Source organism: Trichomycterus rosablanca, chromosome 1 (assembly GCF_030014385.1).
Source record: "Trichomycterus rosablanca isolate fTriRos1 chromosome 1, fTriRos1.hap1, whole genome shotgun sequence".
Classification (NCBI taxonomy): Eukaryota; Metazoa; Chordata; class Actinopteri; order Siluriformes; family Trichomycteridae; genus Trichomycterus; species Trichomycterus rosablanca.
Window position 1 is genome coordinate 13,141,871 of NC_085988.1, and position 23,087 is coordinate 13,164,957.

Genomic DNA, 23,087 nt, shown 5'->3' on the forward strand with positions numbered 1-23,087 from the left:
GAGTGTTCTTTGTACAATTATCACATTCGTTCTCTGAACATCTGTACATATTTAAACAAAACCTGTTAATGTAACTCAAATATGCCTAAATGTGTTGAATCGAAATCGAGACCTTGTGAATCGGAAACGAATCGATCCAGGAAATTAGTGGCGATACCCAGCCCTAGTCCTGACCATTGAAGAACAGGGTGAAAGCAGGCAAGTATGTAGAGAAACAGATGGACTACAGTCAGTAATTGTAGAACTACAAAGTGCTTCTATATGGTAAGTGGAGCTGATATAATGGACAGTGAGTGTAGAAACAAGGAGGTGGTTTTAATGTTATGACTGATCAGTGTAGGTAGACAGACAGACAGACAGACAGACAGATATAATTATAACCTCAAAAGAAATTAAGGAAACAACTAGTTTGGTAGAAAAGTGATGAAATGCAAAAACAGTTCTTCTAATTTCATGTAGAAGGTTTAGTTGAATCTGATTGGCCCGTTTTTATCTGAAAGGCTCGCTGGTGAAGTAATAATGTGATGATGATCAAATTCTAGCAGTAAAACAATAACAATAAAACATTCGATCAACTGAAAAAAATACAGATACAGGAAAATGACCAGACCAGATCAAGGACAAAAACAACCATTAGTACATCCTGATATCTACACTGACCTGACAAAGGAGCAGAAAAGGTTTGAATATGAGGAATAAATAAAGGGAAATGGGAAAAGGTACATCAAAATGTAGGTGAAATACTATTAGCGGACTAGTGGGGTTAAATATCCATTCCCTACGATCATTTAGGGAATGTACAGTGCCTTGCACAAGCATTCACCCTTTTAAATATGTTCCATATTGAAACTTTTACACAATGTAATATTTTGGGGGGGTTAATCGTAGCACAAAGGTTAAATAAACAATAAACAAATACAATCAGGCATCGGTCGGTTGCATAAGTATTAACTACAGATTCAAAACTCTTTGGAACCGCCAACTGCTGCATTCACAAATCTTCTGGGACTTGTCTCAATCAGGTCTGCACATCTGGATCCTGATATTTGTGCCCATTCTTCTTGCTCAAGCTCTGTCAGATTGATTTGAGAACACTGGTGAAGTCCTGTCACTGATTCCTAATCAGACTGAGGTCTGGGCTTTTCATTTCCTTGTATTGGGTTCCATAAATGCGCCTTCGACCCTGACTGGGTTTCCTAATAAACCTCATCTCCATGTCAGGATGCTACCACCACCATGCTTCGCTGCATTGGTGTTAAATTTCTAGCAAATGTTGCAGTGATCTTTGGATTGTTTCTTTGAAGGAGATGGTGCCAATGCAAGACACTGTGTTATCATAATAAATCAGCCGGTATTGCAACTCATTCCTGAGGCGGGACGGATGACGCTGGGTAGATCAGGGACGGGCTACACATCGACTGAACCATCGGCTCACCTTTTCGTGCCAAACAATACACTCACGAGACAGTATGAGAAAAAAGAAAGAAGGAAAAATAAATAAATCAAAGCGAACATGAACATGAACATGAAGAAAACATTGTTATCCAAACAACACAAATAGAATGGACGGGAGTGTAAACATCTGGAAGATTAGGGATGTAACGATTCACCACAATACAGTTAATAACTTAACTAAGTTAAAAATTCCACCATTCAAATCGATTTGACATGTATAACGAATCAATATTCACTTTAACCAGCAGAGGGCGCTGGCGCTATTCACCTCGCCTGGTTGACGTCACTGGCGCTATACACCTGGTTGCCAAATTCGGGGATTTTCAGCCAAATTGGGCTTAATTAAAAATTGTTTTGTATAGTTTGTACCTACCTCAGATACAGGATTTTATTTTCGAAACTTTGTCATAATTTGTCGGGAAAAAATCGTATCGTGAACCCAGTATCGTGAATCGCATCGTATCGTGTGTAGAGTGTATCGTTACATCCCTATGGAAGATCAATCAGAAAAACACACCGGTATAATGGTGGTAAAATTGCACATGAATAAAACACCATTTAAAGCTGAAGGAAGAAATTTTGAAGCCCCCCCATGGCTGGTACTAGATGAGAACATGGGACGCCCATTTTTCAAAGCAAACATAAAAGTGGGCGCTCGGGTGGCTCTCGCCCAGCAGTGCTGAGATCTTCGGCTCTGGAGTTCAAATCCCAGGCGGTGCATAAATAAGCACAACTGGCTGTGCCTGAGGGAGGGTTGTCAAGTGGGTTTCATCGACTGTGTACAATTGCAACAATACTGCCATCAGTCACTGAGCGGTTGGGAGACTAGAGTGGAGATTAGCATAACCCTGCGTAAGATAAAGCTCTGTGTGGACCAGCTATAAGAAGCCACAGGGTTCTGGATTCAGTGGTCAGTGCTTAGAAGTAATGTGTCCAGATGGTCAGATGTTAAATTATAGACCACACTGTCCGAGGTTCAAGAGAGCTTCACGTCAAGAGTTTAGAGTTTTCCGTACAAGATTAGAAGCCCATAGAAGCTTTTGTTAGCCCCCTTTCATGATGTTCTTCAATGGTCAGGACCCACACAGGACCACTACAGAGCAGGTATTATTTAAATATTTATTATTTAGGTGTGTTAATGCGTGTTGTGCTGGTATGTGTGCATAAGACACAGCAATGCTCACTGTCACTGCTGGACTGAGAATAGTCCACCAACCAAAAATATATCCAGCCAACAGCGTCCTGTGACCACTGACGAAGGTCTAGAAGATGACCGACTCAAACAGCAGCAATAGATGAGCGATCGTCTCTGACTTTACATCTACAAGGTGGACCGACTAGGTCGGAGTGTCTAACAGAGTGGACAGTGAGTGGACGCGGTGTTTAAAAACTCCAGCAGCGCTGCTGTGTCTGATCCACTCATACCAGCACAACATTGTCACTGCAGTGCTGAGAATGATCTGTGGGGGTCCTGTGGGCGTTCTGACCATTGAAGAACAGCATGGACTACAGTCAGTAATTGTAGAACTACAAAGTGCTTCTATATGGTCAGTGGAGAACAACACACCGTGTCATTATCAGTGCAGTACTGATAATGATCCACTCAAACTTCATCTGGTCAGTGGGGGTCCTATGGAGGCCCTTGATAAACAAGGTACAAGGTTAAGATACATGTACAGTGCAACAAACGGGATACATTCACATGCAGTAATTGTATACCCACAAAGTTCATCTGTATGGTAAGTGTGGAATGTACGTACCATACAATCCTTCAGTCACAGAAAAGCAACAGCTGCAGAAACTCACCTGCCGTCAGTGTCCAACCCGACGAAATCCTTTTTCTCAAACGGCACACACATGAGCTGGATCTTATCCCCGGATTTATCCGTGGCCCGGTCCAGCCTCTTGGACTCCAGCACGATGAAGATGGACTGAATGAAGTCCTCCACCGTCTTCTCCAGATCCGGACAGCTCTCGTAGCCGGGAAACACGGCCACGTCGGGCCTCTGGAGCTCGGCCGTGGCGGGTCCGCTCAGCCCGAAGGCCAGCAGCCGCGAGTCGTACAGCGCCGGCCCCAGCCGCTCCTTCATGGCGCGGAAACGCTCGTCCGCAAGCGCCCACTCGCTGCCCGCCGCCGGGCACCAGGCCACGGCCACCAGCCCCACGACCTTGCGGTGCGCCTGGAACTCGCCCCACTCTCCGTTCTCGGGGGGGTAGTGGTGCCGGTAGCGCACGGAGAGCGAGCGCTGCGATTCGCCCACGCTGACCTGGCACACGCTGGCCACGCGCTTGTAGACGCGGAAGAAGTCGTCCTCGGGGATGGCGCCCAGCGGCTGCACCAGAACCAGCACCGTCTGGTGGTCCTCAGCACACTGCAGGTAGTCTGGCATGCTCATGATGGCATAGAGAGGTTCTGTGAGACATGAGCAGAGAGGAAACGTGTTTAGTGCTGGCTGATTTAACATATATATCTTTTTTTTTTTCTTTCCCTTTTTCTCCCCCTTTAGCGCATCCAATTCTTCAATTTGCATCGTGCTTCCTCTCTGTCTATGCCGAACCCCGCCCCGATCGAGGAGATCGAAGCTAACCCATATCCCCTGCGAAACATGGGCAGCAGCCGGATGCATTTTTGCCACCCGCACATTGATGAGTTTGGCGCCACCTAGCGTCGCATGCGGAGAGACACACCCTAAGGGCACTCTTCCTCATCTCCTGTGCAGGCGCCTCTAATCAGCCGGCAGAGGTCGTAATCGCATCCTGACAGAGAGACCCACATCCGGTTCTTTGTCCCGCCCCCCAACTGAGCAACCGGCCAATCGTTGCTCATACAGCCACTCAGCCTCGAACCGGTGAAGCAGAGCTGGATTCGATACGATGTACTCAGAATCCAGCTCTGGTTGCAGCGTGTCTATTCACCAAACATGTGTATACTATATAGCCAGAAGTATGTGGACACCTGACCATGAGCATGTCGGACATCCTATTCAAAATTCATGGGCATCAATTGACAGTTATCTTAGTTATCTCACTTTGTGGCTATAACAAACGCAATGTTTGGGAATCCTTTCATTTAATTGTGAGAGTGTCTGTGGGAATTTGTGTCTAGTCAGTCAAAAGATCATGGTAAGGTCTGGTGAGACCTTGTTTTGATCACAAACTCAAGTTGAGGGCGGACGTCAGTGAAGCTGAATTCATGATACCAGGGAACAAATAATAAAGGCACTTGTGATATCTCATTAGTTGATCTGTCGTAGAACATTTGTCATATTCGTATTCACACTGAGCGGAAATAGGATTTCAAAAACCAAAACTGATAGGGGAGAAAAGTTCAACTGACCTATTTGTTTTGGCAAACTGTCTCCAGTTCCCCAAGATTATAAGGGACCCTCTAACAGATTTTACAATCTAGGGCTGGGCTGTATGACGGTACGGTCGGTATATCGTCTTCGATTCCTCGTACGGTATGGATTTCATGTACCACCAATACCGTAGCACAGTTAACACATTAAAATTTTCGGCATTTAGCGGACGCTTCTATCCAAAGCGACTTACAGCACTGTGACAGCATATTCTCTAAGCAATTGAGGGTTAAGGGTGTGGTGAAGCTTGAACCAGTGACCTTCTGATTACTAGTCCAGTACCTTAACCACTAGGCTACAACTGCCCAACAGCTGTAGGCTTCAGTAGGCAGCAAATCATATAATATCGTTCGCCACTAAAAGCGTTATGGAGCGCTGTGCAGATTACATACAGGTCAGTTACTTCAGGTCAGTTGCTAAACCAAACTGAAAGCGGAGACATATAGAGTCGTCCACTTTTCTACAACAGACATCATTTTATTAGTTTAGGGGCGAGCTAAGGGTAACTGTACAATACTTAAATATTAAATAAACAATGACCAAACGATATTAAATCCTAATGAACAAACAAACAAACAGCTGTTGTGCTGGCTGTGCTATTGTTTACTATGGAGTGAGGCACTGCTGCTACCTTGAGCCTCGCACACCGTATATATGTTATCTTATATATTATTTATATCTCTGCTGCTTTAAAACCCTATGCTGCTAACTGTACATCAGAATATGTTGTTTTTTATCTAACTTATCATTTACTGAGTACCATGTACTGGCCATCACTACACTTGTCTCCAGTCTCGTCTCCTTTAATTACATTTTGGATTAGAAATGTATTTTTGTATTTGTTATGCTGTGTTTTATCTGCACTGTGTATATTGTATTGTCTTGCACTGTTTGTTCTGTGTTGCACCCTGGTCCTGCAGGAACGTTGTTTCGTTTCAATATGTACAGTCGAATCCGGTTAATTGGACCACCGGTTAATCGGACCAGCCGCTTATTCGGACCGAATCCTAAAGTACCGAAACAAATCCTATTATGTACGTGTAATGTTATTCGCTTATTTGGACCAAAATTCCGTTTAATCGGACCAAAGAACGTGAGAGCGAATAAGAAAAAGAAGCCACAAGTCGCCACTTGGAGCGGATGCAAAGCGGGTCCGCGAGATATGGGAGGATTCCTGGGCTCCCCGGGAGAATTTATGCTTTTATCAAAGGTCAGGAAATCCGAAAAGTTGTGTTGACAAGAGCAAAACCAGCGGGAGGTGAACACGCCCACCACTTTCTTTCCCACAACGAAGCACCCAGTAGCCAGCAGCGTGGTTATTGGATCCATCTGCATCTCCGCTTTTCGGCGAAATGAAGTCGAGCGTAAACAAGAGTGTCCGGCAACACGTGCGAGGAATTCCCTCCCGTCAATCACGATTAAAGTCTACACGAGAAAGCTATCATTCCACCACCATTTTGCTTCAAGAAAGTCAAAGTTTATCTCGGAAAGTGATGATGATGCCCCTAATGAGTTGGTGCAAGCGACAACGCAGGATGCTAGGAAATGCATTGAAACTTTGCGCCGCTATTTCATGCAGGAGGGAAATGAAGGCAGTCCCATTGCTGCGTTAGATGTTTGTGGTGATTTTGTTCAAGTGCAGTCCGTCAAGAGAACGCGTCAGATCACACTGGATAAGTTCTTCAAACGTTGACTGGAATTTAGTAAGAACTTTTTTTTTTATTATGCTTCGCATGCTGAGTACCTATACATTGTGTTGTAGATCGTTTCGAAAAACTTGTTTGCAAATTTATTTTTCGATGAACAAAGTTCGTAAGCAACAGCAGTTCTTGTTTGTACGTTCGCTATACGTGTACAGTATATCGCACAATAAAGGTTTAATAAACATTTAATATGTTACATAAATTATAGCACGTCCCGTCTTGTAACATAGGGCGTGTTGGTGTAATCGGACCAGCCGGTTATTAGGACCAAAACGATCGCGTCCCGATGTGGTCCGATTAACCGGATTCGACTGTACTTGTATAGAGCTGAAATGACAATAAAGCCTCTCTTGAACCTTGAACTCTTAATTCACGCGTAGATTAATGAAACAATAAAGTTTCATCCTTTTCCGTCTCCAAATGACACCACCGCAGAGCTAAAATATATTTCATATAGAAAACTGCATGTGAATAAGCGGTCAGTACTGTCACACATTATTATGGATTGTTTTCAAGCTTGTTGCTCAGTGATACAGCCAGCAGAAAGAGGTTTTGCCACATTTCATGTGAAGGAAGAAGAGAAGAAGAACCTTTATTGTCATTATACTTGCGTACAACGAAATTTAGTTTGACACTCTCCAAGAAAAAGATGAAAAACGAAAGAAGAAAAAGTATTTACATAAACATCTGGATATTTACAAGGGATTCATTAGTACAATGTGGTATGGATTTTAAAGAGGGCGGCACGGTGGCTTAGTGGGTAGCACCGTCGCCTCACAGCTAGAAGGTCCTGGGTTCGATCCCCAGGTGGGGCGGTCCGGGTCCTTTCTGTGCGGAGATTGCATGTTCTCCCCGTGGGTTTCCTCCGGGTGCTCCGGTTTCCTCCCACAGTCCAAAGACATGCCACCAGGCTAATCGGAAACACTGAATTGTCCTATAGGTACCCGGCCGCTAGATGCACAGACCAGTGCATTGTAGTGCCGGTCCCAAGCCCGGATGAATAGGGAGGGTCGTGTCAGGAAGGGCATCCGGCGTAAAAACTGTGCCAGATCCCGCCGGCGACCCCTAACGAGAAGAAGCGGGAAATGCCGACCCCGTAACCGAAAAACGGGACAAAGCCTGAGGAACAAGAAGAAGAAGAAGAAGAAGGTATGGATTTTAAAGATTAATGAAATAAAATAAATGATGGGTTTTGTGTGGATGTGCAAAATACGCAGTGTTCAGTATGACAGTCTATGAGGGATGGGGAGGAGTGATGGAGGCCACAGCTCTTGGGAAGAAGCTGTTTCTCAGTCTGTTCGTGTGTGCGTGGATCCTCCCAGATGGAAACACGGAAAACAGATAGTTCCCAGGGTGTGTTGCATCTTTGCTAATGCTGTCCGCTTTGTTTTTTTTAGGCGACTGGCATAGACATTGTCCAGGTTGGGGAGTTTAGACCCGATGATGCGTTCTGCCGCTCTGACCACAGGACGCAGGTCCTTCCTCCCTGAGGCTGTGCAGCTGGAGTACCACACAGTCAGGCAGTTAGGCTTAAGGCAGAAAGGCTTAAAGGTACCCAAAGGTTTCTGTGTAACTGTTGTTTCCGCTGCTTTCGGGTCACTCACACTGCAAATTTTCTCATCCTTCCCTATCATTAATGTGAAACAATGTTTTGAAATCTTGCAAAGTGCACCAGTTTGGTTATGACAGGGATGTTTAAGGTGTTTACTGTGACTGGAGCTTGTTCCATTTAAATGCTGATTCATAATTTTGTCCCTGAAGCTCCTTCACCATGTTTGTTTTGTTTGTTTATTAGGATTTTAACGTCATGTTTTACACTTCAAGGTCTTCAATTCACCTCACTTGCACGTCTTTGGACTGTGGGAGGAAACCGGAGCACCCGGAGGAAACCCACACGGACACGGGGAGAACATGCAAACTCCACACAGAAAGGACCCGGACCGCCCCACCTGGGGATCGAACCCAGGACCTTCTCGCTGTGAGGCGACAGTGCTACCGTGCCGCCCGTGGCTCAGTGGCACAGCCAGCAGAAAGAGGTTTTGCCACATATCATGTGATAGACTTAAAGTCACCTAAGGCTTTATGTGTAACTGTTGTTTCTGCTGCTTTCAGTTTAACCTGCTAATTTTCTCTTCCTTCCCTATCATTAATGTGAAACAATGTTTTGAAATATTGCAAAGTGCACCAGTTTGGTTATGATAGGGATGTTTAAGGTGTTTACTGTGACTGGAGCTTGTTCCATTTAAATGCTGATTAATACTTTTGTCCCTGAAGCTCCTTCACCACGTTTGTTTTGTTTGTTTATTAGGATTTTAACGTCATGTTTTACACTTCGGTTACATTCATGACAGGAACGGTCGTTACCCATTACACACAAGGTTCATCAGTTCACAAGGTTACATCAAACACAGTCCTGGATAATTTAGTGTCTCCAATTCACCTCACTTGCACGTCTTTGGACTGTGGGAGGAAACCGGAGCACCCGGAGAAAACCCACACAGACATGCAGACTCCACACAGAAAGGACCCGGACCGCCCCACCTAGGGATCGAACCCAGGACCTTCTTGCTGTGAGGCGACAGTGCTACCCACCGAGCCACCGTGCCGCACCAGCTCAGTGACACAGCCAGCAGAAAGAAGTTTTGTGAAAGCCACCCAAGGGTTTCTGTGTAACTGTTGTTTCCGCTGCATTCAGGTCACCCTGCAAATGTTCTCTTTCTTCCCTATCATTGGTCTAAAATAACGTTTTGAAATCTTGCAGAGTGCACCAGTTTGGTTATGATTTGTGGTTCAATTCCGACTGTACTAACAGGGATGTTTAAGGTGTTGCTGTGACTGGAGCTTGTTCCATTTAGATGTTGATTAATAATTTTGTCCCTGAGAACTTCCTGAAGCTCCTTCCTTCGCATTCACCATGATTAATACACTATTTACTTATATTTCCAAAACAAAAAGCAACATCGTTCACAATGAAACCAGGTGCTAATCACACAAAGGGAGTTTTTAGCATTAACAACTTGAACTTGAAAATGTATAGACTGTTAATATAGCGCCTAGAGCTTTTCTTTATTCCCGCTTGTAAACACATACTTAAAAAAACGAAGTGGATAAATGCACTGGAAGTATATTAAATAACAAAAACATGCTTTAATATTTACAGCTAAATTGTAGCTAGCCACCTTACAGAAAATTAGCAAACTGGTAAAGCTAACTAAGCGTCGTGCTAACTGTAAAAATAAATGTTTAACGTGTTTACGTCTTTAATGAACATTTTAAATCAGTTCCTCATTTTTAATCAAATTTCTTCTTTTTACAGTGATTCAAAAACAACAATAACAACAGCGACATTACAAATAATACAGGTAGACAAACTGACAGGTTACTGAGGCTGTATTCCAAACGCCTACCTACTCCCTCCTTAGGGACACTTGAAAACATACTCCAATATCAATCACTGCACCCTACACCTAGTGCACTCCACGTTCTATAGGACGCCGTTTAGACAGAGCAAATGTTGAAGCCGCCAGAATGATCGGTTTGTATTTCAACCACAAAATAAACGCTGTCAACTCAATTAAAATAGACTTCAAATATGAGTCAGATCTTATTTTTATAATAAATAAATTAAATTATGCTGCAATTAGAGGAAGATTTCACTTACACGAAGCAGCTTCCCTTCCTAAACAGTCTCCACTTTACTTCAGTGGATTAGTGAGCTCAGCTTGTTACTATGGTTACTGCCACCTAGCGTCACGGTGCTCAGCGCGTGCACTTACTGTATCATTCATTTATTCATTTATTCATTCATTCATTCATTCATTCATTTATTTATTTATTCATTCATACAAATAATTATTCATTCGTATATTTATTTATTCATTCATTACAAAACACAAGTGGAGCTTCGCATCCCTGTTAAGATCTCAGATAGGTCCAAATGAGACACAGGTGAGAACTGAGACAGAGGCTGGGTAATAAATTGAGGTGAGATAGGCGGAGAAACAGAGATGACAGGGGAAACTGTCAGAAAATTGTGGATATTCTCAACTTTTGTTTGAAAAAATGAGAGGTAAGAGTTACACTTGTCAACTGTAAAGGAATTGGTAGTATTGTCAACTGGTTTGAGAAGTTTATTTATTGTGGAAAAGAGAGTCTTAGGATTTGTTGATCCAGCATGTATGAGTTCGGAATAGTAAGTGGATCGGGCTGCCGTAAGAGCGTCTTTGTAATGTTGAAGATAATCAGAATAAATCTGATAATGTACTGTTAGACCGGTTTTCTTATAAAGTCTTTCAAGCTGGCGTTTACGGGATTTCATTTGGTGAAGCTCAATTGTGTACCATGGTGCGGAATGACTAAATGAAACAAATTTGGTTCTGCTGCCTTGCACACCAGTAGCGGTGTAGTCTCCATGACAACGCTGTCCACGGAGTGGGATGGGAAACGCGGAGTGGACTTAGCAAATCTCCGTTCTCTTCCTCGTTCCTCACAGCCAACTACACAACAATACCACTTGAAAATGGCATTGCTTAATGTTCGTTCACTCAACACAAAAAGTACTGTACTCAGTGAATTTATATCTGACAGTGAACTAGACTTTTTCTGTCTCACTGAAACTTGGCATAAACCCTTGGATTATTTTACGTTAAATCAGACCACGCCAATGGGATACTCGTATATTGATGAACCTCGTATGGAAGGGCGAGGTGGTGGTGTTGCTGCAGTCTATAGGGATGATATTAAAATAACCACTTTGTCTTTTCCTGCTGCTCTTTCTTTTGAACACCTGGCTTTCAAGTTGTCAGGGCCTACTCCTCTGGTCACTGCTGTAGTTTATCGTCCGCCAAAGCCAAACGCTTCCTTTCTCTCTGATTTTTCAGATTTTTTAACCCAGCTTAGTGCCCTCTCATCCTCTGTACTGCTTATGGGTGATTTTAACATCCATATTGATGACAACAACTGTAAATTTGCCAGGGAATTTTTGGAATTGTTACAGTGTTTTAATTTCACACAACATATACATTTTCCAACTCATAAAAAAGGTCATACTCTTGACCTTGTCTGCTCTACTGGTGTCCTAGTTCATCAGCCGTCCAGCCATGACCTTACTGTCTCTGATCATTTGACAATCATCATGGACATTGAGGTCACTAGGCCCATCACTAGAGCTAAACGTAAAATATCCTTCAGGAATCTTCAATATATCTCTCCCTCTGCTTTCTCAGATTCTCTTGTTAAAAAGATGTCTGTCTGTCCTGTACTGTCTAGTAATTCATCTGACCTTGTCGATTACTATAATGACATACTCGCCTCATGTCTTGATGAGCTGGCTCCTTTGAGAACCAAATTTGTTTCATTTAGTCATTCCGCACCATGGTACACAATTGAGCTTCACCAAATGAAATCCCGTAAACGCCAGCTTGAAAGACTTTATAAGAAAACCGGTCTAACAGTACATTATCAGATTTATTCTGATTATCTTCAACATTACAAAGACGCTCTTACGGCAGCCCGATCCACTTACTATTCCGAACTCATACATGCTGGATCAACAAATCCTAAGACTCTCTTTTCCACAATAAATAAACTTCTCAAACCAGTTGACAATACTACCAATTCCTTTACAGTTGACAAGTGTAACTCTTACCTCTCATTTTTTCAAACAAAAGTTGAGAATATCCACAATTTTCTGACAGTTTCCCCTGTCATCTCTGTTTCTCCGCCTATCTCATCTCAATTTATTACCCAGCCTCTGTCTCAGTTCTCACCTGTGTCTCTTTTGGACCTATCTGAGATCTTAACAGGGATGCGAAGCTCCACTTGTGTTTTGGATCCTGCTCCATCAAAACTTGTTAAGGGTTGTTTTCCAGTTATCTCATCACTTATCACAGAGATAATCAATTCCTCTCTTAGTTCTGGCTCAGTCCCTCAATCACTCAAATTGGCTGCTGTTACTCCCATACTTAAAAAACCTGGACTTGACTCTAACATTATGAGTAACTTTCGGCCCATTTCCAATCTTCCATTTCTGTCGAAAATACTGGAACGTGTTGTTGCCTCACAGCTCAAAGATCACCTAAATTCCAATAATCTATTTGAATCATTTCAGTCTGGTTTCCGCCCCCAGCACAGCACTGAGTCAGCCCTCCTCAAAGTCACAAATGACCTTCTTCTTTCCTCAGACTCTGGACAAATTAATATTCTCGTCCTCCTTGATCTTACTGCAGCTTTTGACACCATTAATCACTCCATTCTTCTGTCCCGCCTTGAATCCTCTGTCAACATCACTGGTACTGCCCTTTTGTGGTTAAGGTCATATCTCATAAACAGACAACAGTTTGTTAATATCAACAATTGTAGTTCTGCCATTGCTCCACTGTCCCAAGGCGTTCCCCAAGGCTCAGTGTTAGGTCCCCTTTTGTTTATTCTTTATATGCTCCCCCTTGGTGACATCATACGTCGGCATGGTTTACATTTCCACTGCTATGCTGATGATATTCAGCTTTACATCTCCTCCAAATCCATTAATACTGAACTTCACTCCACTCTGACAAATTGCATCACTGAAATGAAATTGTGGATGAAAGCTAATTTCCTCAAATTAAACTGTGAAAAATCAGATATGATCATCGTAGGTCCTACAACCCTGGCAAAAACCACAAAAAATTTTCAAATTACCATTGATAATGACACTTTGTCTCCGTCTTCTAACATCCGAAATCTTGGTGTAATTTTTGATAGCAACCTCTCTTTTGACCGCCATGTAAATCACATCACCAAAACTGCTTTCTTTCATCTAAAAAACATAGCACGTCTACGTCCATCACTCTCCTTTTCTGCCGCCGAAACCTTGATTCATGCTTTTATTACATCCAGAATTGATTATTGCAATAGCATCCTTTATGGTACATCTAACAAAATCCTAAAAAAACTTCAGTATATCCAGAATTCAGCTGCTCGCCTCCTTACTCATACTCGCTCCCGTGATCATATTACACCTGTTCTACAAAAACTTCATTGGCTTCCCGTTGCTCAACGCATTCAATTCAAAATTCTTCTATTCACTCACAAAGCTCTCCATAATCAGGCCCCATCCTACCTCACCGACCTGCTCCATCAGCACATTCCCTCCCGTAGCCTTCGCTCTTCTGAGGCTAACCTACTGTCCATACCCTCTAGGACCAAGCACCGGACCTGGGGTGACAGGGCCTTTTCCATAGCTGCTCCATCTTTATGGAATGCTCTCCCCAAACACCTACGAGATTGTCCTGACCTGTCCAAATTCAAGTCACTTCTCAAAACTCATCTATTCAGAGTGGCATTTAACTTGTAACAACACAAAATAAATGCTTTTATTTTTGCTATTCTTTTTAATAGTTTTTATACTTAGATCACGACAGAAATGTGAAGTCCTAGATCCTAAAACTTGTAAAGTTTTCAGTTTCCTGATTGCATGTAAATCTGTCCTGTTTCTGTCTAATTTTAAGAAATTGTTCTATATTTGTTGTTCTCTCTCATAATTTAGCTAATTTTTAATGAACTGTCTTATGCTGCTCTCTTTGTTTTTATCTTAATTATTCTTGATGTTGATGTACTATTTTGATTTTGTACTATGATTTGTATGGTGTATGTACGTATTTGTTTTGATTATTTGTCTTATGTAAAGCGTCTTTGAGTATCTTGAAAAGCGCTATATAAATAAAATGTATTATTATTATTATTATTATTTATGTATTCATTCATGTATATATTCATTTATTCATTTATTCATTCATGCATTTATTCATCCATACAAATATTTATTCATTTATGCATTCATTCATTCATTTATTCATTCCTTCATGTATTCTTTCATTTATTCATTCATTTATGCATTTATGTATTCATTCATTTATTCATTCATTCATGTATTCTTTTATTTATTCATTCATTCATGTATTCTTTCATGTATTCATTCATTTATGCATTCATGTATTCATTCATTTATTCATTCATTCATGTATTCTTTTATTTATTCATTCATTCATGTATTCTTTCATTTATTCATTCTCTATTCTCTCATTTCGTCATTCATGTATCTATGTATTTATACACTCACACATATATTTATTCACTCATACACACATTGATACATGTATCCATGCATTAATTAATTCATTCATTTATACTTTCATTCATACATTCGTTCCGTAACAGGAGCTCAACACCATTCATTCAGGATATTCAGGATTCAGGAACAATTCAAGATAACACTTCTGCTAAAGACAAATGAATGAATGAATGAATGAATTAATGATTGAATGAATGATTGATTAAATTGATAAATGAATGAATGAATAAATGAGTGATTAAATGAATAAATTACTGAATAAATTAATGAATGGATAAATGAATGAATGAAAAAATGAATGATTGAATGGTTAAATGAATGAATGATTGATTGATTGATTGATTGAATTAATGAATTAGGGATTGAATGAATGAATGAATGATTGAATGGTTAAATGAATGAATTAATGAATTAGTGATTAAATGAATGAATTAGTGATTGAATGAATGAATGAATGATTAAATGAATGAATGATTAAATGAATGAATGAATGAATGAATAAATGAATGAATAAATGAATGAATAAATGAATGAATAAATGAATGAATGATTAAATGAATGAATGAATGAATAAATGAATGAATAAATGAATGAATGATTAAATGAATGAATGAATGAATGAATGAATGAATGAATGAATGATTAAATGAATGAATAAATGAATGAATGAATGAATGATTGAATGAATGAATGAATAAATGAATGAATAAATGAATGAATGAATGAATGAATAAATGAATGAATGAATGATTGAATGGTTAAATGAATGAATGAATAAATAATTAAATGAATGAATGAATGAATGAATGAATGATTGAATGGTTAAATGAATGAATGAATGAATAAATGAATGAATGAATGATTGAATGTTTAAATGAATGAATGAATGAATAAATGAATGAATGATTGAATGGTTAAATGAATGAATGAATGAATGAATAAATCAATGATTGAATGAATAAATGAATGAATGAATGAATGGTTAAATGAATGAATGATTGAATGAATAAATGAATGATTGAATGGTTAAATGAATGAATGATTGAATGGTTAAATGAATGAATGAATAAATGAATGAATGAATAAATGAATGAATGAATGATTGAATGGTTAAATGAATGAATGAATGAATGAATAATTAAATGAATGAATAAATGAATGAATGAATGATTGAATGAATGAATGAATGAATAAATGAATGAATGAATGATTGAATGGTTAAATGAATGAATGAATGAATGAATAAATGAATGAATGAATGATTGCATGGTTAAATGAATGAATGAATGAATGAATAAATCAATGATTGAATGAATAAATGAATGAATGAATGAATGGTTAAATGAATGAATGATTGAATGAATAAATGAATGATTGAATGGTTAAATGAATGAATGATTGAATGGTTAAATGAATGAATGAATGAATAAATGAATGAATGAATAAATGAATGAATGAATGATTGAATGGTTAAATGAATGAATGAATGAATGAATAATTAAATGAATGAATAAATGAATGAATGAATGATTGAATGAATGAATGAATGAATGAATAAATGAATGATTGAATGATTAAATGAATGAATGAATGAATAAATGAATGAATGAATGATTGAATGGTTAAATGAATGAATAAATGAATGAATGAATGAATAAATGAATGAATGAATGAATGAATGTACAGGCTGCTGTAAGGATCTGATGGATACGTTCACTCGGTCATTGCACTGTAGGACACTGGGTGGCGGTAAATACCCAAAACATCAAAGCAGCAGACCCAGACACGTCACGTGACCAGTCCTGTATCAACATCCGGCATGTGTGAATAATAGCAGTAAAGAGCCACGTGATTTGACCCGAGTTTTACCCGTTTTAAATCGGGTTTAAATCGGGTTTAAATCGGTTCTGGTCTGTGAGGAATCCAGACCCGGTTCAGTGTTGAGTGTCAGCCGCGCAGGTCGAGTTCTCACGGTCAGTGATTGAACATGTCCGTGAGTGGGAACTACAGCGTTCCAAACTTCACTAAAGATCACCTAATGAAAGACGAGTTCAGTAAAGATGCCTATGATTACGAGGAGGAGGAGGAGGAGGAGGATGAAGAGGAGATTTCAGACTCAGAGGACAAACCCAAAATCTTACTGATGGGACTCAGGCGGAGTGGAAAGTCCTCCATACAGAAGGTCTGGAACAATCACTGTCATTCTTCTTCTTCTCTAACACAATCATTCACTCATTTACACCAACCGGTTAACCCTGGTCAGGGTCGCAGTGGTTCGTACTCACCCAAAAACACTGGGCGCAAGGCAGGACTACTCAGAACTACACTATAAACAATGCACCAGTCCAGCTCAGGTCAACACACTCTCACACCGAGGGTCAAGATACAACAGCCTACAATCTACTTTCTTCACACACTTGAAAGACTGGTAGAAATCATTTTAGAGAACATACCAAACTCCATTCAACATTCGTATTTGTATTAAATTATAGCTTTTTAATTTTCTGACTGTGTATAATCGCAGAGTATAAGACACCCATACACACTTACACAGTAACTAGAAGATACAGAAAGAACATACCAAATTCCTTACAAAGCTAGTGGTGTGTGGCACCCACTCTATCTGCTGCACCCCAAAGTCACAGAATTGCTATTATTATTATTATAATTAATAATAATAATAATAATAATATTGCTGGTGTTGTTATTGCTGTCGTGATTATTATATTATTATTTTTTTATCATTAATATTATTATCATCATTAACATTATTTTAATAATGTATATCATTTTAATAATTATTATTATTATTGTATTATTATTATCATCACTATTATTAATATTGTTCTTTTTATTATTATTAATTGTATATTATCATTATTATTGTTGTTGTTACTATTATAACTGTTATTGTTTTTAAAAATAATAATTTTATTATTATTATTAACATTACTGGTGTTGTTATTGCTGTAGTTAAAATATTGTTTTGTTATTAATATTAATATTATCATCGTTAACATTTTCAATAATAATAAATATTATTATTGTTGTAATATTTTTTATCACTATTATTTATATTAATATTATTTTATCATTAGTACTGTTATTATTGTTATAATTATCACTATTATTGTTGTTCTTCTTCTTATTATTATTATTATTGTTATTATTGTTACTATTATCTTTATTGCCATCGCCACAATATTTATATTATCATTATTGACATTATTTTTTTTTACATGTTTTATTTTATTATAATCACTTTTGTTATTATTATTATCATTATCAGCTTTAAAAGAAACTAAACTAAAAGAAACTAAACATGGACAGATGATGTTTTTTTCAGCATTTTTATATTTTTTCTCCCATTGGCAATTTGTCTGGGAGCTGAGACTGTTACACACCTCTGACACATGTACAGTTACCAACCACATCTTTTCACCTGCCAGAGTCTCACAGAGAGCTGTACCTCATTCAGAGAGCCACACTACATAACTGTGTTGGTGCTCAACCCCCTCCCTCCCTGGCTAGGTCGATAGCCACACCTGCGGTTCACACTGGGATCTGAACTTTGTTTAGTGACCTTGTTGATTAATGTTGAGTACTCGACCATTAATAGCAACCTGAATAAACTGGAGAGAAAGAAAATATTTGACAGTTTGTCTCTCCGTTACTCTCTCATCCTCTCAGGTGGTCTTCCACAAGATGTCCCCCAACGATACACTATTCCTGGAGAGCACCAATAAGATCTGTAAAGACGACATCAGCAGCAGCTCCTTCATTAACTTCCAGATCTGGGATTTTCCGGGTCAGGTGGACTTTTTTGACCCCACCTTTGATTATGAGATGATCTTCAGAGGGACAGGAGCGCTCATCTTTGTTATTGATGCTCAGGTGAGTGGTGGAAGGATCTATATCAGCGTTTCCCAATCTTTTTGCACCACGGATCGGTTTCATATAAGATATAATTTCACGGACCGGCGGGGAAGGGAGGATTTATTAATATTGATTACAAATGATGTAAAATGAGCTTTTTTCGCTGCATCGAGACGCTGCTCCCACCTAGGGGTGATAATAAGATAATAACACCCGAATTAGAAGCAGTGAAAACTGATTTTCTAGCAATCTCTAATTATTCATTCTTTCTGTGTGACTTGGCTTTTTTTTCTGCCTGAAGTATGCTTTTCCTGTTGCTTTTGATGAAGTGCTAGCAGTTGTATAGTAAAGCAACATGTACAGTGCTGTAAATAAGTAATAATAGTTTGTTGAAGCTGAACATGTATGAATATTTTATCCTGTTCAGGGTCACAATTCAGAACTCGTCCATCGCAGGGCATAACACACTCATACACACTTACACAGTAACTAGAAAATACAGAAGGAACATACTTAACTCCTCACAGACCTAGTGGTGTGTGGCATCCACTCCATTTGCTGTGCCACAAAGTCACGGAATTATTATTATTATTGTTGTTATTATTGTGAGTCGTGGGAGGATCTGTATCATACAGATAGATCCAAAAATGAATTTTATTCTGCCTGAAGTAAAAGTGCTTTTTCATTGCTTTTCATGAAGTGCTTACAGCTTGTATGTGTGTTACATTTAATCATTTTAATCACTTGAAACAAGATAAACAAGCTCAAAATAGTTTTTTTTAAATACTGCTTTTACTGCTAAATTACTGTATTGCTAAGTACAAAAGTTCCCCAGCAACAACTGGTTCTGTGGGATATAGTATTTACCCCCACTTGCCCCTAAGGAAGGGTGATGAAATAGTTTTGCATTACCATGCAAAAAAGCATTCAGTATCACTTTATGTTGCCAGGTATGTTACACATAGGAGGAATTAGTTTTGGTGATAGTACACTTAATACATGACATGTATGACATGTACAACCCCAAATCAGAAAAAGTTGGGACACTATGGACATGCCAATAAAATAAAAACTGAGAGTAACTGTAAGAGTTTCTTACATTTACTTTGACTTTTATTTGATGTCAGACAGGATGAACCTGAGATATTTCATCTTTTATCTGCTCAACTTCACTTCATTTATTAATAAACCTTTATTCCTCTATTTCAGACCTGCAACACATTCTAAAAAAAAGTTGGGACGGGGTCAATTTAGGGCTAGTAATGAGGTGGAAAAACTAAATAATGATGTGATTCCAAACAGGTGATGTCAACAGGTGATTGTAATCATGGTTTGGTACAAAAGCAGCATCCAGGAAAGGCTGAGAGTCTTTGATGAGCAAAGATGATCAGAGGATCCAGTTTGTCAACAAATGCGTGAATTATTATTGAAATGTTTAAAAACAATGAACCTCAAAGAAATATTGGAAGGGATTTGCATATTTCTCCCTCTACAGTGCATAATATCATTAAATGATTCAAGGAATCAGGAGGAATTTCAGTGCGTAAAAGCCAAGGGTGCAAACTTAAGCTGAACGCTCGTGATCTTCCATCCCTCAGACGGCATCAAGAACCACCACTCAACAATAGCTGATATAACCACATGGGTGAGGGATTACTTTGGCAAACCTTTATCAAGCTCTACAATACAGAGTTACTGCACCAATGATACTTAAACCTTTACTGTGCAAAAAAAGAAGCCTTATGTTAACCATGTCCAGAAGCGGCGTTGACCCCTCTGGGCTCGGAGGCATCTAGGATGGACCATCACACAGTGGAAACAAGTATAGTGGTCAGTTCTTCCTATGTCTGTGTGGGTTTATGGAATTTGTCAGACAGCAAGCATAATTATGAATGGATGAATGAATACCTTTATTGTCATTGTATACAAATGTTCAACAAAATTTTCTGTCCAGCTTCTTGGAAAACAAGAAACATATGCTATCACATACACATACACACTAAAACTGTGAAAAATAATCAGCGATTTGTTTAGGACCAAATAATAATAATAATAATAATAATTTAGAAATAAAGGTCAGTTGGTGTCGCTTAGACCTTGTCGTTAACCTCAATAATCGGGAGGTAGTTTTGACATTGTTCTCATTCTGCTGTAGCTGATAGTTTTTACTTTTCTTCGTTGCACCCATGTGGTGCCTCATCCTCGAGGTCTTGCTCATTAAGCCGAGGCGACGTCTTTTAAACAACGCTACACAACAAATGAACCTCTGACTGTGTCCATACAGGACGACTACATGGAGGCTTTGGGGAGGCTGCACCTCACCGTGTCCCGCGCCTACAGAGTCAACCCCAAGATCAACTTCGAGGTGTTCGTGCACAAGGTGGACGGACTGTCGGACGACCACAAGATCGAGACGCAAAGGGACATCCACCAGAGGGCTACCGATGAGCTGGCAGACGCTAGCTCGGACAAACTGCACCTCAGGTTAGTCGTTGGTTCGTCTTTTTGGCTGTTTGTACCCCCTGTGATCATCTATAGTCAGTCTGCGGTTAGAAAGATCACTGATCATTGTCAAACAACCAACCAGCACTGGTGGACGTCTAACATTAGGGTCCTAATTCATAAAGCAGTGCTTGGACGCCAATAATTGCAGCTTGTGGCTGTTTAGAAATGATCAATATGAAAAAAAACCTTTGCCTGATGTGCTAATGGAGCTAAAACGTGTCCCAAGCTAGTGGGATCAACAATCATAAACACACTAGCATTAAACTATATGATTTTGAATCTATACGAATTTTGCATTTATTAGAATACTAGAATACTTCTACTCTATAATTTAGTAACTACATATGATAACGACAACTAGTACCTGTTAATACACTATATGGACAAAAGTATTGGGATGTTTAGGGAAGGCCCTTTCATGCCCATGTGCAAAGCGAGCTCTATAAAGACATGAAGAAAAGCATCTGTGTCAATTCAGTCAAAAGAGGAATGGTATGGCTTGGTGCTGATGTTGGTCAGGAAAGCCTCAACTGATGTTCCAGTTCATTCCAGAGCTGTTGAGTGGGGCTAGAGTCAGGGCTCAGTGCAGGACACTGGAGTTTCTTTAAATCGAGCTTTTCTTTATGTCTTTATAGAGCGCAGGGCCTTCCCTAAACTGTTGCTGCAAAGCTGGAAGAATAGAATTTCTTCTATATAACAAATTTCTTACACCTGTTTGTAATTATTGTTGCTAAAACACATGAATTCAATAATTATAGCGGGTGTCCCAATACTTTTGTCCATGTAGTGTACTCAGTCACTGGGAGTCGAGTCCCCCACCTCAATTTGTGATGGCACCCTAACCTCATCCGACCCCCCTGCACCGTTTGTGTCTGTTGGACGTTCCAGCTGAGATTTGCTGGAGTCTTATACAAATGATGGATGCATGCGTAAAGAAGTGTGGCCAAGTGTACAGAGCAACGGATGGACTGTCAGTAATTGTATACCCATGCATTGCATCTACATGGCAAGTGTAGCTATATGGGATGTAAGGGCAGTGGTAGCTCAGTGGTCTAGTGACTAGTAACTGGAAGTTCACTGGTTCAAATGGCAACCACATCAACCACTGTTGGGCCCTTGAGCGAGGCCCTTAACCCTCACTTGCTTGTAATGTATACAGTCTCAATTGTAAGTCACTTTTGATAAAGGCGTCTGCTAAATGCTAAAAATGTAACGTAGCTCATAAAATGCTCACTGAATGTAGGTTTAGGATAGGTGTTCCTAATAAAGTGCACAGTGAGTGTGTGTACAGCTCTATATTTATCCACCGTTGTGCTTTTTATTATTATTTTGGGAATGAATGTAACCGCTTAATGGAGAATTGATTTTGTTTGTATTTCAGCTTCTACTTGACCAGCATCTACGATCACTCTATATTTGAAGCCTTCAGTAAGGTGGTACAGAAACTCATCCCTCATCTGCCCACACTGGAGAACCTGCTCAACATCTTCATATCGGTGCGTATGTTTACATCCTGTCCATGTTCATGTAGTAAATCCATCATTCTCAGAAGCACGTAATTGGTTCATTAGGTCTGAAGAGAAGAAACATTCAAAAGCAGATCTCTTCATTTACTGTAGAAATAATCTATAGATGTGATAGAATTACCTCACCTAAATTTACTATAGAGTTTATTTACCTAAAGATACTACAGAGTTTATTTAAAGATACTATCTATAATTACCTATAGATGTTATTTAATTTAACTATACTATGGAATCTACCCATGGATACTGTGGAATGTAACTATAGATACTATGGAATTTACCTATGGGTACTCCTGCATTCAGGGGTTATGAATTTAATCAAGAATACTGACCTTTTTGTGTGGAGTTTGCATGTTCTCCCCATGTCTGTATGGGTTTTCTCCCACAGTCCAAAAACGTGCGGGTGAGGTGAACTGGAGATACAAAATTATCCATGACTGTGTTTGAGTCTATCTATCTGTCTGTCTATCTATCTGTGTCTATCTATCTATCTGTCTGTCAGGCAGCACGGTGGCTCAGTGGGTAGCACTGTCGCCTCACAGCAGGAAGGTCC

General features: G+C 39.6%; 2 protein-coding genes across 2 annotated transcripts in view; one reads left to right on the forward strand and one right to left on the reverse strand.

The window, feature by feature from the left end:
- The window catches only part of trappc9 (trafficking protein particle complex subunit 9), a 344,576-nt gene extending 334,345 nt beyond the window's left edge, over positions 1 to 10,231 (reverse strand). The window contains exons 1-2 of the mRNA XM_063018274.1: positions 10,179 to 10,231; positions 3,262 to 3,868 (exon numbers count right to left, since the gene is read on the reverse strand). Coding sequence (XP_062874344.1) covers positions 3,262 to 3,851 — 590 coding nt within the window. The 5' untranslated portion in view covers positions 3,852 to 3,868; positions 10,179 to 10,231. The remainder of the gene's footprint in view (positions 1 to 3,261; positions 3,869 to 10,178) is intronic.
- Positions 10,232 to 16,542: 6,311 nt separating this feature from the next.
- Positions 16,543 to 23,087, forward strand: part of rragcb (Ras-related GTP binding Cb) — a 12,204-nt gene continuing 5,659 nt past the window's right edge. The window contains exons 1-4 of the mRNA XM_062999905.1: positions 16,543 to 16,809; positions 18,318 to 18,521; positions 20,788 to 20,987; positions 22,390 to 22,504. Of these exons, the coding sequence (XP_062855975.1) occupies positions 16,615 to 16,809; positions 18,318 to 18,521; positions 20,788 to 20,987; positions 22,390 to 22,504 (714 nt within the window). The 5' untranslated portion in view covers positions 16,543 to 16,614. The remainder of the gene's footprint in view (positions 16,810 to 18,317; positions 18,522 to 20,787; positions 20,988 to 22,389; positions 22,505 to 23,087) is intronic.